This window comes from Microtus ochrogaster, chromosome 15, assembly GCF_000317375.1.
Source record: "Microtus ochrogaster isolate Prairie Vole_2 chromosome 15, MicOch1.0, whole genome shotgun sequence".
NCBI lineage: Eukaryota > Metazoa > Chordata > Mammalia > Rodentia > Cricetidae > Microtus > Microtus ochrogaster.
The window spans coordinates 29,452,097-29,467,072 of NC_022017.1; the positions used below are offsets into that span (position 1 = coordinate 29,452,097).

Below are 14,976 nucleotides of genomic sequence, written 5' to 3' on the forward strand. Positions count from 1 at the left end.
CCGCCCGCCAGCCTGCCCGGCAGAGAGACCGCGCGAGCCCGAGGCTCTGGCGCGGGGGCGCGCGAGGGGCCGCCCCGGAGCACCCCAGCCCTAAAGCCCGGGGCTCTTCGGAGCTGGTGACCTTGGGACGGCTCCATCCCGCGCGGCAGCCTCCTCCAGGCCAGGCCGCCAGGGTGTCTGCCGCTCCAGACCCGGACTAGCGCAGCTCTCCCTGCAGGGAGCCGGCCCGCCGCTGGAAACTTCCCTCTGTGAGCTGACCCTGGCCCCTCCTGCTGCCTCCAGGCCTCCACTGGCCCCATTTCAGTAAAGCAAAGTGCTAGCTATGTTCTGGGCACATCAGGATCTGAAGGGTTCCGGCAAATACCCCCTCTTCCCCTTTCTACAGCCACTGAGCCATATTCCCCTGGGACCTACCAGCTAGACACTCCCTGTTCAGAAAGTTGTCAGTTTCCATCCTTCACCCTGTCGCCCTGGGACTGAGCTTGCCCTGCAGGAAGTGCCAGGAGGCACCTTTCTGTGACTCAGTTCTGTTCCTGTCCCAGAAGCACCCCAGGATTCAAGCTTACTAAAGTGCCAGATGGGAGTGGTCTCTTGAACCCTTCCCAGTCTAAGGCTTTGGAAGGCGAGCCAGAGGTCCTCTCTGCACCCAGGAAGCCTTCAGGCTGTAGTTTCCGTTCCCAGCCAGGACGATATGGCCTGATGCCTCGTCCAGGCCACCTCCACAGTGCCAGCAGAGGCTTTACAGACGAGAATGGACCTGACTGTCTATACTGTAGGTGTGTTTTCTTTCTGTCTGGCTTCTTTCCCTGGTGGTATTGGAGAGCCGTCCTGTGCACAGCCCTGACCAACACATGCGTGCTAAGAACCGAAAGACTAGCCAGATACCTGGGTCCGAATCAGCTGCTTCCTACTTGCTGGAGCACGGTTGCTTTCATCCCCTTGCCTCAGTTTCCCTGTCTCTGCAGAACTCAGTGCCTGGCTGAAATGCATGCTTGGCAATCACAGCATGTCAGGAACCTGAGCCCTCCTTTAATCCCTGATGTTGCCTTACTTCCTTTCCCTTCTCCTCAGCAACCCAGTGAGTCAGGTCCACGGAGACAGGACCCTCAGCATCTGCATCTCCCTCAGGGTCCCTCAGAAAGAATTACTCCAGAGAGGCCTGTCTTAGGTCAGGGGCTAGCTCCCGAGCATCAGTGTTGTTCTAAGCTGTGTGACTCCCCGACTCCATCCCCTACGCTTGTTAGCTCACTCTGAGGTGCAGGTCACCAGAGCTACCAGGTCCCTGGCCCATGAATGCCAGGGTTTAAAGCCCAGATTCTACCCAAGGGCCCTCTTTTTGCACAAAAAGAGAAGAATACAAAGTAGAAATCGACCAAAGAAAGGTCCCTTTCTTGCACGATCTTTGCTCTCAGGAAAGCCTTTGAGCCCTGAGACTCTGTCCCATCAGAACTTTGCGGTTCCCCAAAGGGCAGCCACAGTACCAACTCCAAGAACCTAATGTTCTGGTAGCCTTTCCCCAGCCTGCCACCTGGCATACCTCACACTACACACCCCCGATTATAGCCAGGGCAAAACCACATTTTCCCCACTGAGGAAGACTACAGGAAAAGAGCTCAGATACAAAGGGGACAGGGAAGGAAATACGGGTTTCTCAGAAAGACCCCTGCTCTGAACAGTACCCCAATTCTGTGCTATCCCCAGAGGTTTCTAAGATCCAGACAAGCCTCTGCCCATCTCCCTCCATGCCCACTCCAGGTGAGGAACCATGGAGTCCGGATTGACTGTACCCTCCCTCAAGGCTAGGGGTGGAATAGGGGCAGTCCCATGCCACAAACAACAGATCAGACACAGACTAACAAATGTCATCAGCGCACACACATTCCAGGAAAGCCCTGTGTGCTGGGCCTGTGTGCCACCACTGGCCTGGCCATGTTGTTGGCCATGTGACTTCTCTCTAAAGCAGGACATAGAGCTCTCAGCTATCCTACCTGCCTGACGATTGCTGGGAAGGCTTCAGGGGACAGCACCCTGAGACAGGGTGAAGAGAGTTGGGCTGGCAGCCTGGCAGTTTCCCAGAAGCCCAAGTCAGGTCCACAGGGCGCCAAGCTGACAGCTGCTGGTCACCACCTGGAAGACGGCCAGCCTGAGAGCCAGTGCTGCCCAGAACCTCTGCTGTGGCATCAATTAGCTTAGCCTCCCAGGGGCAGGGGAGGAGCGGCTGCTGCCTTACCCAGCTGAGGGTCACCAGGACCAGACTCTCCAGTCCCAGGCTGTGGAGAGCAGAGAAGGCCCGGAGAACCAGCCAGCCAGCCAGCCAGCCAGCCAGCCAGCCAGCCAGCCAGCCAGGGCAGAGCTGGCCTCTGTAAGCTGCCCAGACTACCATACGGGCCCGCCTCTGCCTGCCCACCCCTCCAGTCAAGTGCCACGTGTGTTAGGAGTATCGTGGGCACCCCACGTGCAGCCCAGGGACAGGTCCTCTCCTCACCTCCCTCCCCAGCTTCCGCTCTGCTCTGAGGCGCCTGTGTGTTTCATCTTCCATTCTCTGCCACAGCCTCAGGTCAGCTTTGTAGACACTAAAAAGGAGCTGTGGGTACAGCTGACCACACAGCAAGATGGCAGCGGGGCCTAGATTCCAGTTCTTCTCTACTGCTAACCCCCAGCCGTCCCCATCTGAACCCTGGCTGAATGCAGATCTGATCAGGCTCTTTCAGCAACCTGGAATCCTAACTGACCCCAAGCCAGGAGGAGAGCTAAGTCTGAGAAGCCATGGAGCCATCCTTGAAGCCCTGGACCTTAGCCATTTCAGCTCAAGTGTGTCTGCCCAACTGAGTGGACACTCACCTGTACCTTTGACACCCCACATGTTGAAGGTGTGTGTGTGGGTGAACCCTCAGCCTCCCTTTCACAAAATGTGAGCAATCTTCTCATACCCAGTTCCCAATGCCTAAGATTTGGAAGTTCTTCCCCAAGTCTGACTACAGGGCATCCTGCTGCAGGGCTGTCTGTTCTCAATGGCAGCACACACAGACATTCCTTGCTTGCTTACTTGCTTACTGCTCCCACAGTGGCTACTGCCACCTCTCCTCTGAGATTCAGAAACGTGATCTAGGTCACCCAGCCAGGTCCCTATCCTGGACCAGAGCTAAAGAATCTGGGTTAGTCACACCTGCCCCCATGTCCTGGCAACAGGTCCAAACCTAGGGAAGGGGCTGGGTCAATAGCACCTTCCTGAACACAGAGTAGCAAGGGTCTGGGGTACTAACAAGGAACCCCTTCCTGAAAGTGGAGGCCTGCAACCCTCAGATATGGCCGAGGGAAGGGCCTCCAGTCCCAGTATCCCAGGATGGGTCTGGACACTGGCCATCTCTCTACACGCTACTAATGACCTTTCCCTATCCTGGAAATTATATTTAGCTCCTGCCCAGATGCCCAACGATACACATGCCAGCACACATGTGGAGACAAGTCTCTGTCTCATCACTCCACTTCTGATGATCCCCCTGGCCTGATTCAACTTCCTCTACCCCAAGCACAGGTCCTGACGGGCCCCGGTCATCCCCTGCCTTGCAGGCGTATCTGCAGGGTAGGGTACCCAGTACAGGCCCTAGGCAAGTACGGCAGGCAGGGAGGATGAAGGCTCTGTGGCTAACACTCACTTACTCCGTCTGCAGGAACTGTGTCCACTTCCCCACCCCTGCCTGCACCTGTTGTAACTCACCTACCCCAGCAGCCTCCTGTTGGCCTGGCCCCCATGGGAACCTGCTGGGAGCCACCACCACCTGGCTCCTGCTTCCCAGCTCAGCCTCAGCTCAGCTCTCCACCTGCCCCCACACCATTCATCCTCTGCCCAAAGAACTTTCCCCAGGCTCTGCCCTCACTCAAATCCAAGGCCGTACTGCTCCCCACAGTCACACAGGACCACTGGAGATGGGCACCGATCTCAGCCATACTTAGGCTGTCTAGTTCTTCCTAAACCTGGAAGCAGTCACAACTCTTAGTGATTTTACCCTCAGGTCCAAGAGCAGGGTCACAACCCTATCCCCAGGTCTCAGGGATGGTGGTCCAAGAAAGCCATTACTAGTTGACTGCCCAGCAACCCCTGCCAGGCACCTCCAGCAGTGCCCAAAAGAGGTGGACCCCCGAGAGGATAGCCCTGCACCCTGCAGCTGGCCACACACTCAGCTTCTGGCCCTGTTCTCCTGGTATACAGTCACCTGTACTTGTTCGGAGACTGATAAAGCCTGCAGGACCTGTGTGTTCGAGGAACATGAGGGGACAGTATGCAGAGAGAGCAAGGAGCCCACCTCCCACATACCAAGCCAGGGCCCTCACTGGATCGTGATGCCTCCCTCCAGCCCACGAGCGGGTGCTATTATAGGACTGTGCCTGTCGGGGTCCCCTTGGATCTGATGGGCTAATTCACACCCCAGTATGAGTGACTCATAGGGTATCCACCCACACAGTATAAAACAGCCAGGAGTGGGCACAGCGCACCCCAGTGGGGGATCTTAGGTTCTGGGCAGGGGTGGGGCTGAAGCCTCTGCAGCTAAGATGATCTCAACTGTGCCTTGGAGCTCCTTCACAAGCCAATGTCAACCTGCACCCCAGAAATCAACTCCCTGATCCATCGCCACCCCAGAGCCCGCCTGTTTAGTCACACTTCCTCCATTAGGAGTGCCCATTTCCCTGCCCCACCTACCGACTTCTCACTCTGCACTGAGACAGATGCTGCCGCCTCTGGAAGGCCTGCTGGATGCCCAAGTTCTCTATCTGCTCTTCCTGTGATGGCCGGACTCCCGTGTCCAACCTCTGTCTGGCCACTCCATCCTGCTGCTTGGTTGGCACCCCTCCTGACCTGTTTCTGAGACTCTAGTCCTGGCCTAGGCTTCCGAAATCCTGTGCTCTGGTGCCCTTAACTATAAAGCTGGCGCCATCTGAGCCCCTCTTTGCACCTCAAGTCTGTGCAGGGCCTTTGAGTCTTCTCCGGTTCCCAGTACCCAGACACCAATCTCTTCTTCTCTCCCATCTGGCGCCAGACACTCTGCACTGGGGTTTCTGGTCTCAGACTGTCCCCCTCTATGCCTAGGGGCTCCTCTCGGGTTACTCAGGCAGGACACCATAGGTCATGGCTGTTTGTGGGACAGAGAGAGGAACCTGAGGACAGTGAACACTGGCTCCACAGCCTGACTAAAGTGACCTGGCCTGTTGAACAGGGTCCAGCTGACTCCACCTGGCTCAGGAAGGTACTTGATACCTGCCCTAAACCCCTGCCTCTCTCTTAGGCTCCTGTCTATGGCTTCGACAGACACATCCACCTGGCCTGTCACGCCCCCACCGCCAGTCATGAGGGCACTGCCAAGACTCCACAGCTCTCATGAGCTAGCATTCTGATGCCTGCTGAACTAGACCCTTGCCGAGCTCTGGGCCCTCATGGTATTCCCCCAGTTCAAGATGATGCACACCTCACGCCCACCCTAGCTGGTCTAGCCTCATCTCCAAGACATCTCAGACTTCCATATGTGTAAGCCTTCCTCTCCTACTTGCCCTATCATGCCTATGGTATGACACATACATGCATATGGTTACTGTGGCCTGACTCATGACCTGTGCCATAGGGGAAGGGAGATGGTACCCACAGGGAGTCTGCCAATCTTTCCAGATGCAGCCTCCTCCCACAATGCATATGCCCACAACCTTCACCCTCAGAACCACCACCAAGACAGTGAATAAACCCAGGTCAATAGCATCTGCAGTCAGTAAGTTTTTACCACCAGCCGCCATCCCTACCCCAGCATTCTCCCACTACCTCTGCCACTGCTTCCATGTTACCAAAACAGCTCCACAGCTACCACTGTATTACCACTGCCATGTCACCATCACTACCTCCATGGCTACTGCCATCATTCCTGCCACCCATATAGCCTCTGCCATATCATCACCACCACGACCCTGACGGCCACCACAACCACCATGTCATCACCGCCACCTCCACAACCACTACTGCACCACTGATACCCCCTGCATAATCACCATATCTCTGATATCACATCCATACGCACCACCTCACCACCACCACCACCACCACCACCACCACCTTCATAACCACAGCCAGACCATGCCACTATATCCACAGCCACTGCTGCATCACCAATGCTACTTCCATGACCATTACCAGGTTGCTGACACTCCTCTGTGGTGATGATCATGTAGCGATCATCACCTGCATGGTCAGTCCCACATTGCCAACACCACTTCTGTGACTTCTACATGCGTCTGACGTTGTCAATGCCATCACCATGACCACCATCACCACATCATCATCACCCCAACATCACCAACAGAAGGACTGCTGCCACCGTATTACCTCTCACTATGCTATCAACACGCCCCGCCATGCCACCCTCACTCCCATCCACAACAGCGCCATCATGAAGGATGGTGCAACACTGTTTCACCAGCAGCAGCATCACAGACCACAGAACCATGACCACCACCACCCTGTCATCAGCGCCCCTGTCGCCGCTCTGTCCCCCACTGTTCCCACTCAGTGCACCAACTCCAGCAACCCAATCCACTCCCCATCACCGTAGACATTACACAATCCTCCTCCCTCACCACCACATCCCCAGGCCAGCGCCAGCATCACCCACACCAGCACCAACATCATCACCATGCCTACCAAGGCAGTCAGCAGTGTGTATCGCTGATGCTGAGACCATCTGCCCCAGCCGAAGCTCCATAGCATGGCAGCACTGCCTTACCCAACGTGTCCTCCTTCATAGGAACCAGTGAGCACCTGCTCGCCACGGGCATGCTGCCTTGCCGGCAACATCAGCCTGTCTGCAGGATAGACACTGTCCCCAAAATTCAGCAGTCTTTAGCTTGACACCCTGGTGGACTTTCTCAGGAGCCTCAGTGTGCTCCCTGACAGGCAGGGGTGGTAAGAGCAGACAGCCAGTTAAAGTGCTCTATTGCCTTTGCGCCTACGACCCTCCTTGCTCACCGTGCTGCTCATCTGACCCAGCTGACCCGCCATCCCACCACTTCTAGGCAAGGGCCAGGAGCAGGTTCCCACTTCACTCAAGCCTCCTTCTCCCGTGCCTGCCTTTCCACATGCCCTGCAATCTGAAAACAGGACCCATACTCGCCAATTCTACCTCTGCTAGGTCATTTCTGAGGACAGAGAGCCTGGTCTCCACACCTAAAAAGAGGTATTGGGATCACAGAAAGGGACCATATGGCCTGGATGGCCACCACCCTGCCCTACAGGTTCTCTATCTCCCTCCCTCCCTCTCTCTCTCTCTCCCTCCCTCCCTCCCTCCCTTCCTCCCTCCCTCTCTTCCTCCCTCCTTCCCTCTCCTTGGACCACTCGCTGCAACTCCAGATGCACCCTGCTGGGTCTCCACGTGCCCCCGCCCCAGCACTGTGGCCTTGGGTTTCCACACCCTCCTGCCAAGGTGCATTCCAGTCAGTACGGAGAGCTGTGAGGTGGCACTGTGTCCTCGTGGCTTACTGTTGTCCTCTGGGACCATCCTGACATCCATCACATTGTCCATTTCACAGATGGAGAAACCAAGGCTCAACATGATGGAAGCTTGTCCGTGTAACCAGGTGGTCAAAGACCTCTGTGCAGGTACAGACCAGATTTGCTTAAAGTGGGCATTATGAGCCCACGAGCCCTACTGGTCAGCCTTGGGGGGACACTGCAGATAAAAGTCCAGAACCTTGGGGCAAGGTGGGGATCTGCAGAGTAAATGACTCCCTGAAGTAGCAAAGGACGGTGGAAAAGCCTCTCTGTTCTGCCCCAACTTAAACCCTCCACCCACTCCGAAGCCCCTGCTCAGCCATGTTTTAAGGGTAGCAGCTGTAAGTTGGGCATCAGGTTTCCTCTGTGAGCCAGGGTTACACAGAAAAAAATGTGTCTCAAAAAAAAAACCCACCAACCAAACAAACAAATAAACAAACAAAAATGGGGGCAGATTTTTAAAAGATATGCTTTTGACAGTGTCCAGAAAGGGTCCCTGAGGTAGTACTGGGCCCAGTGGGAGCCTCCGAGCCTTTGGTTAGGCTCTTTGGCGGTGAACCTGGTTGACAAAGGACAGTGCAGTAGGAAGCTCTTTGAGAGACATGGGTGGACCTAGTGGGACTTGGCAGTCGACCCAGGAAAGGATCTAGAATCTGGAAAGGAGCACTCTGTGGACAGGGACAGCCCTGCCAATGCCTGAGGTTGGAGCTCTGGCCTTCGTGCATGGGGGTGGGGGAGACAGAGTTCAGTTGCTATGACCATCCATCACTGCGGTGCTCTGCCCACCTGCCAGAGTAGCCAGAAAAAGCCAGCCCTTGTGCTCTTTCTGTCCGCTTCCTATGACACTGGCCTCTTCCTCAGGCACCTGCTTGCCCTCTGAATCTCATCCCCATTCAGTTATTCACCCCATACCCCCACAGTCCACACCTTGCTCCGCCCCACTCCTGAGCAGCTTACCTTGCTCACTCTTTGCCTAGCAATGCCTACCATGACCTACTCACCCGCCCAGCCTTGCTTCCTGCTGCCTACACCCGCTCGCCAATAATTCCTCATCCTAACTGGTGGCAGGAGACTCTGGAAATACACAGAGGTGACTGTAACTGCCACCCTCAGTGGAGGCACACAAAACTAGGGCCCTGTGGGGATGCAGCATGAGTAGTATATTACAGCAAGGATCGCCCCCTTCCTCCCCACTTCTTACCCCAGGCTCTCATAGCCACTGGCCAGACTTCTATAGGGGGTAAGAGACAGAACTCTTGAACCCTATTGCCAACCTACAGTTCAAGACCCAGATTCAGGGACATGGGTGACAGATACTGCATGAAGGACTAGGGTCACGTCAGAGGCTCTGAACAAACGTTTAAGGAGCCTAGACAGATGTCTCCAATGTGGACGTCTTCCCTCCTGGAGGGAAGGCGGGAGAAGAAGCTACACTGTAGGTGGAGGCCTCTGGCTTGTCCTCCACATGAACATGCCACACTGCCCACTATCACATGTAAACGACAGGGTGATCCTCTAAGCATGTGCCGTACACGGAATGAATGTCAACAAATACAGTGGCTTCAACAGAGACAAGGAACAGGGCTCAGCCTAGGACCAAGATCAGGGTTCAGTGTGTGATATGAGGGTCAGCATCCAGTGTGTGGCCGTGGTCAGAGCTCAGTGTGTGACAAGGATCAGGATTCAGTGTGCACCCAGGGTGAGGTCTCAGCAAGTGATCAGGATCAGTACTCAGAGTCTGATGAGGGTCAGTACTCAGTGTGTGAGCCAAATCGATGCTCAGTGTATGGCCAGGATCAAGGCTCAGTTCATGTGCAGAACTAGTGCTAAGCATGTGACCAGGGTCAGGGCTCAGTTTGCAATGAGAGTCAGCATTTAATGTCAGAGCAGGACTGGGGTTCAGTGTGTGACCGGGGTCCCAGCAAGCTTAACCTGTGACCATGAGCAGCATTTGACCAGAGTTATAGCTCAACGTCGCAGTTAGAGTCAGGACTCAGGGTATGACTAGTGTCTGGTCTCAGTCCACTTCCGGCTAGGGATGGGCTCTACCCTAGTTTAGGATGATTTGGTTATGCGTCACAAAGTACCAAAAGGTTACCCTTTATCTGGTGACAGTCACAGAAAGTGCTCCTCTCCCCCTAGTGGCCAGGCCATTCCTTGGTCCCTAGTCCTCTCCTCAGCCAAGCCCCGGCAAGCACAGGCCGCGCAGCAGGCAGGTCAGGCACACTGGCCGACAGGCACTGGTGGAAGTGGGCCAGCGCTCTGCCACTCATCCCACTTTAGACAACGGGGGAGCACTCACGTTCACAAGCCACAGTCACAGCAAACGCAAAGGCCACCACCAGTTGTGACATGAAGAGCCACTCAACGGAGAGCAGAGGAGTGACCAGGGCCGGGGGAAGTTACAGAAGCCAGCCTATCCACCATCCAGCCTCCCTCCAGCCTCAGCTGAAGGGTCCTAACTGCCTTCTCTGAGCAATCTCCACAGCCAGCACTGGGTTTTCGTCTGGCTACAGCCTTTGGAGGCCTTGCGACCTGTAAATCGATGGGGTGAGGGGGGGACTTGTGTCTCCACTTAGGCACGGGCCACTCAACTGAATTATAGGTATTATTCTGCTGTCCTGGGGCCTGACCTTCCATGGTCCACTTCTCTATGGCTGGGGTAGAGCATGCTTAGGGTGACTGAGGTCACTGCCCACAGAGACAGGACTGGTGGAGGCCACTCTAACTTGTAACATCTGAGGGCTCACCATGGTAGTTTAACAGCCCTGATCCCATCCAGTATCAGGCAGCTGCCAACTCCAAGAATGGGAGACTCAACTCAAGGGGTGTCTGATGGGTTATGGCCTGGCAGGGGACAGTGTCCTTGACTCACCAGAGAAGTCAGAAACATGGATGGGGCTGTCCCCACTAGAAGGCTGGTCTTTATTACTAGCAAGAGGGAGGGCTTTGCAGGGCACCAATATGGACTAAGAAGGTGAACAGGTTGGCTGTCCCCACAAGGGGTCACTTCCAGCTGTGAATTGCAAAAGCCCCAACATGCCCATGGCAGTCCCAGGGTGAAGCTGCAAGCCAAGAACTGAGAACCGTTCTCACTTTTCATTTTTGCATCCGTCTCTGATCTCCTATCCAAAGAGCACACGTCACTCACAACACCTGCAGCAATCCAGAGACAGCAAGAACACATACACCCTAAGGCTGGCCTTCCAGGCTACAGGAATCTCAGTCTGGTGTCACATTCGCAGCCCACAGGCCCATGTCCTGCAGGTGAGGCAGCATGGCCTGGCTCTGCACTCAAGACATTACCTTGGCAATGGCTATTCCTTCTGCTGAGATACTTGTCACCACGAGTATTGTCACGCGCCACACAGAGCTTGCTGGAACTCTGTGTTGAAATCACAACATGTACATACAGAGACCACCATGTCCCTGTTCAAAAAGGTACCACACTACTGCAAAGCCTTCTGAACCCTGTTGGTGTAGAACAGGACTTGCCATTGGTTTGGACCAGTTTTTTTTTTTTTTAAACTATGCACTGTTTCTCTTCCCTGGCATGGAAGAAATGAGGGTTGGGACCTCACAGGACAGTCACGGGTGGTCACGGTCACTTGATGGCTGGTAGATAACTATTCCCACACAACAGTTCACTGCTTCCTACCATTGCCTCTCCATGATGCCTTCGGTCCATGCTTTCCCAGACTCCTTGAGCCTTTCAAGCCTTCCTGCTGGTGCCCTGACTGCACCTCTCTGGGGACCTTCTTCCTTTCCCAGGCCAGTCACTCGGGGGACCATCCCTGTTGCCTGGGACACGTCCATCACCACACAGCCCGCAGCACTGGGGCTTGGTACACACCTGACAGTGCCTGGGCCCACTTGAGCTCTCATGGCACTCTGCCCAGGGAAGACAACAAGGTCTCTGTACCTTCTTCCAACCAAACCATCTTAAGCACACACCAAGGCCCATGGGCACAGCCCACCACCAGGCCTCCAGTTTGTAAACCTTCACTGCAAGCACAGCGACCTTCCTGGCTTCCGTGAATACTATTCCAGCCTTCTACATGCTTCCTCCCCCTCAGGAGGCCCCTTCTCACTTCCCTGTCACTTCACGTGGGATCTTATTCCAGTCACGAGGCCACAGTCTGTGACAGTGCCCCGGAGCAGGCTTATGCCCCTATGCACTTGAAAAAAGTCTGAATTCAGGGTCCAGGGTCATATGATGTTGCTAGAGACACCTGGGGTCCTTGCCCCGACTGATTATTTGGAGTCTCGGGATCCTCAACCCCGATGCTGTTTTAGTCCACACAGACACATTTCTGATTTTTAATGCTTGATACCTGCTCCAAACCCAACCTAGGACAGGACAGCTTGCCCCCACTTCAGCATCTAGCTAGGACACACCTCGTTGCCCCTCCTCCCCTGAGCCATGGACTTCCCTAGAATAATAAGGATGGCTGGCCATAGACCTGGACAAAAGAAGGGGAAAGCCATGGACAGGGGACCAGGGAACCACTACCTAAAACCGACCACACTGCAAGTTCTCCCGCTACCCCGGGGGCCCTGGGGCCACCAAACCCCAAAGAACTTACCCATCTGTCTCATCCCACAGGATACAAGTCTGGTTGGTGGTTCCCTAAGAGAGAGAGAGAGAGGAGTCAGGACCACTGCCGCCTTTAGTCATAGCCTGGGTCACTGAATACACTCATGGGGCTACCACCTATGCTGCTGGCGCCATCCCCCAAGACTGCATCGTGTGATGTAAAAAACTAAATTCAAGCAGAGAAGACTGGATCAAGGTTAGTTAGACCTGGCTTGACACCCCCTCCTAGCCACCAATGTCCAACACATGGCTTCAAACAGTTCCTTTGCCTTCTCTGGTTCAGACCCCATGACAGAGCTGGACTGAAGGACAAAGCCCTGTCTGAAGAAGAAGGGGCTAGATGCTCCTAAGGGGAAGAGGCGCTGTTGCTGTCCTTGGTCCTGGAAGCAGGACGGTGAGAGCATCGCAGGGCACCATCCCCGAGAGGGCTACTGACTGGGCTCAGCACTGGAGATGGGAGGGGCCACGGTGGGGCTTGTTTATGCTCACAGTAGCTCCACGCCCTGAGCATTCATGAGAGTTACTTGTTCTTGTTTGGTAAGGGAAAGAAGCCAAGATGTAGAGAAGGTAAGCAGCTCCCCCAAGGCCACACAGGAGGAAAGGACAGGTTTGGTTTCTTCCTGAGGCTTCCCACACCTCTGGTCTGAGGCCTGGGGCCTGGCACTGCCATGTTCTGGCTGAGTGATGTTGTTGCCTTGCTCCTCTGGGGTTCTTACTCAACCCACCGGGAAGCAGAAACAACGGGTTGTAGGGGCCTCAGCTCTAGTCTCTGAAAAGTCATAGGAGAGGACTGATTTCCCTGCCCCCGGTTTCCTTGTGCCCATCAAAGAATTCTTGGAGCAGGAGACCTGCCAGGGTTGTTCAGCAGTAGTGGGCTGGAGTCCTGGGAATCTGGGAAGGATGCTCTTGGCAAGGCCATCCCAGATGTCCTGAATGACATGGCCTGCTGGTCAGCCCTGACTCTGGCAGAAGGTGGCTCTCACATGCTCCCAGCAGTGTGGACTGGGAAGGGAGTCTGGAGACTTAGTTTGGGGTGGATGACCTGTCACACAGCTCCCGAGGATCCTGAGCCGTGGGCACAGTGAATTGCGAGTGGATCCCTTTCTGGGATCAGGGTCTGGAGTGGGCTAGAGTCAGGGGGCAGGTCTGAAAGGGGTTGAATTTTACTATCTACGTGAACCCTTTGTGTGGCCCTGGGTGATTCCCTAACTCTAAGACTTGGTTTCCCCACTTGAAATTTAGATGAGAACACTTCGACTGTGCCCGAGAAGGATGTGCAGGGATGCACTCAGAACTGATGGAAGTGCCCGTGTACCTATGCATATGGGCAGCACTCACGTTGTACATGTGGGCGAACTCGATCTCCAAAGGCGTGAGCAGAGATCGGGGTGGGGGCTTCACAGTCACAGAGATGACCTTAGAGTTGAGGACGGTAGTGTTCCTGGGGACATCAAAGCATCAAAGGCTGTCAGAGGTGTGGAATGGCACTGAGCCAGCCCTGTACCCCAGCCCTCAGTCCCAGTGGGGAGCTTTGGCCCACGCTACCAGTCACCACCATGCCCAACCCACCAGCTTCTTCCTGACCTCCCATAGGAACCCAGGCTAGCTCTCCCCTTCCCATGACACCTACCTTTGCAGGGCCAGGAAGCTGCCCAAATTTCGGTAGAGCACAGTACCAACCACGAACACGGATGAGTCATCGGCCTCTGGAAGGAAGCATGTGTTACCCCAACCCTGCTACTGCCCAGTATCCTGGACCTCATCCCAATGGTCCCCACAGTCCCATCTACTGGGTCACATCCAAGGTACCAACAAGAGAAAGTCTATTCCACCACAGATGTTGAGGTGCACCTGGGATCTGGGGTACTAGTCTGGATCTACATGGGTAGAGAGAACTAGATAGGCTCCCCAAGGGACCCCACAAGAGATATGGGGAAGCAAGATACATTTCTTTCCCTGGGAACTAATGTCCTTGTTGTGTGATCCACCCAGTCCCTTCCAGTCTGCTTATATTTCTGGCTTAGTGTCCCAGGCACTCCCCTATGGAGGAAAGGAAGAGGCTCCTGCACGGAGATGACCTCAGGAATAACGAGGTGTACCAGGGATGCTCCCTGTCACTGGAGACAGCACGCAAAACCCTACAAGACACATCCCAGGTTGACGATCCTCAGATTCTGGGACCCTGGTTCTTAACAGGCCCATCCCACTCGGAAGCCTCACCTGCCAACCCTGTGGAAAACACACTTTTGGACACGGTGACTCTGTCCTCTGGCACTTTGGCCCAGTCTCCTGTGGCACGCCAGCCCTTCATAGGGAAGCTGATGTCGGTGGCCCCACTGGCCGGAAGCTTGTGGATGCTGAGCACTAAGGCGGGGGGAGAGCAACACAGAGCATCACTCGCCTGGAGTGGAAGTCAGCTGGGACCCAGGCAGCAGGCCTTGGTGCAGGAGGATGGTACAAGTTTCCTGAGGCGAGGGGCGGGCAAGGTCCACATGGCCAGGCTGCTGTTACACACGAGCTCCAAGCCTGTAGACCCTAGGCCCCACATGCACTAGATCCTCCACAGGCCTCTACTCCCAGATGAGCGAAAACGCCAGAGCCTAGGGCTGGCTAGTGGAGACTGTATGAGACATCAGGCCAGAATCCCTATAGGAAATCTTATTCTCAGTGATTCAGATCCAACCAGGCCTGTGCGGCCTGGTTAGTACCGAGGCTCAGACTCAGCCACCGTGGTCAGGAAAAGGTGTGGGCACAGAAGGATCTACAGGAGCTAGGCAGTCATCTTAATTCCCACCATCCCCCCACCTCACTGGGGTCATGAGTCAGCTCTGAGACCCACTCTCCTCTATAAAGG

General features: G+C 55.2%; 1 protein-coding gene across 4 annotated transcripts in view; it reads right to left on the reverse strand.

The window, feature by feature from the left end:
- Adgrb1 (adhesion G protein-coupled receptor B1) overlaps positions 1 to 14,976 on the reverse strand; it is a 67,888-nt gene that overhangs the window by 23,222 nt on the left and 29,690 nt on the right. For all 4 annotated transcript variants that reach the window (XR_003377487.1, XM_026782504.1, XM_026782505.1 and 1 more), the window contains exons 14-17: positions 14,343 to 14,486; positions 13,753 to 13,828; positions 13,461 to 13,563; positions 12,112 to 12,155 (exon numbers count right to left, since the gene is read on the reverse strand). Coding sequence is in view for 3 of the 4 variants with exons in the window: in XM_026782504.1 (XP_026638305.1) it covers positions 12,112 to 12,155; positions 13,461 to 13,563; positions 13,753 to 13,828; positions 14,343 to 14,486 (367 nt within the window). In the remaining variant the exon portion in view is untranslated. The remainder of the gene's footprint in view (positions 1 to 12,111; positions 12,156 to 13,460; positions 13,564 to 13,752; positions 13,829 to 14,342; positions 14,487 to 14,976) is intronic.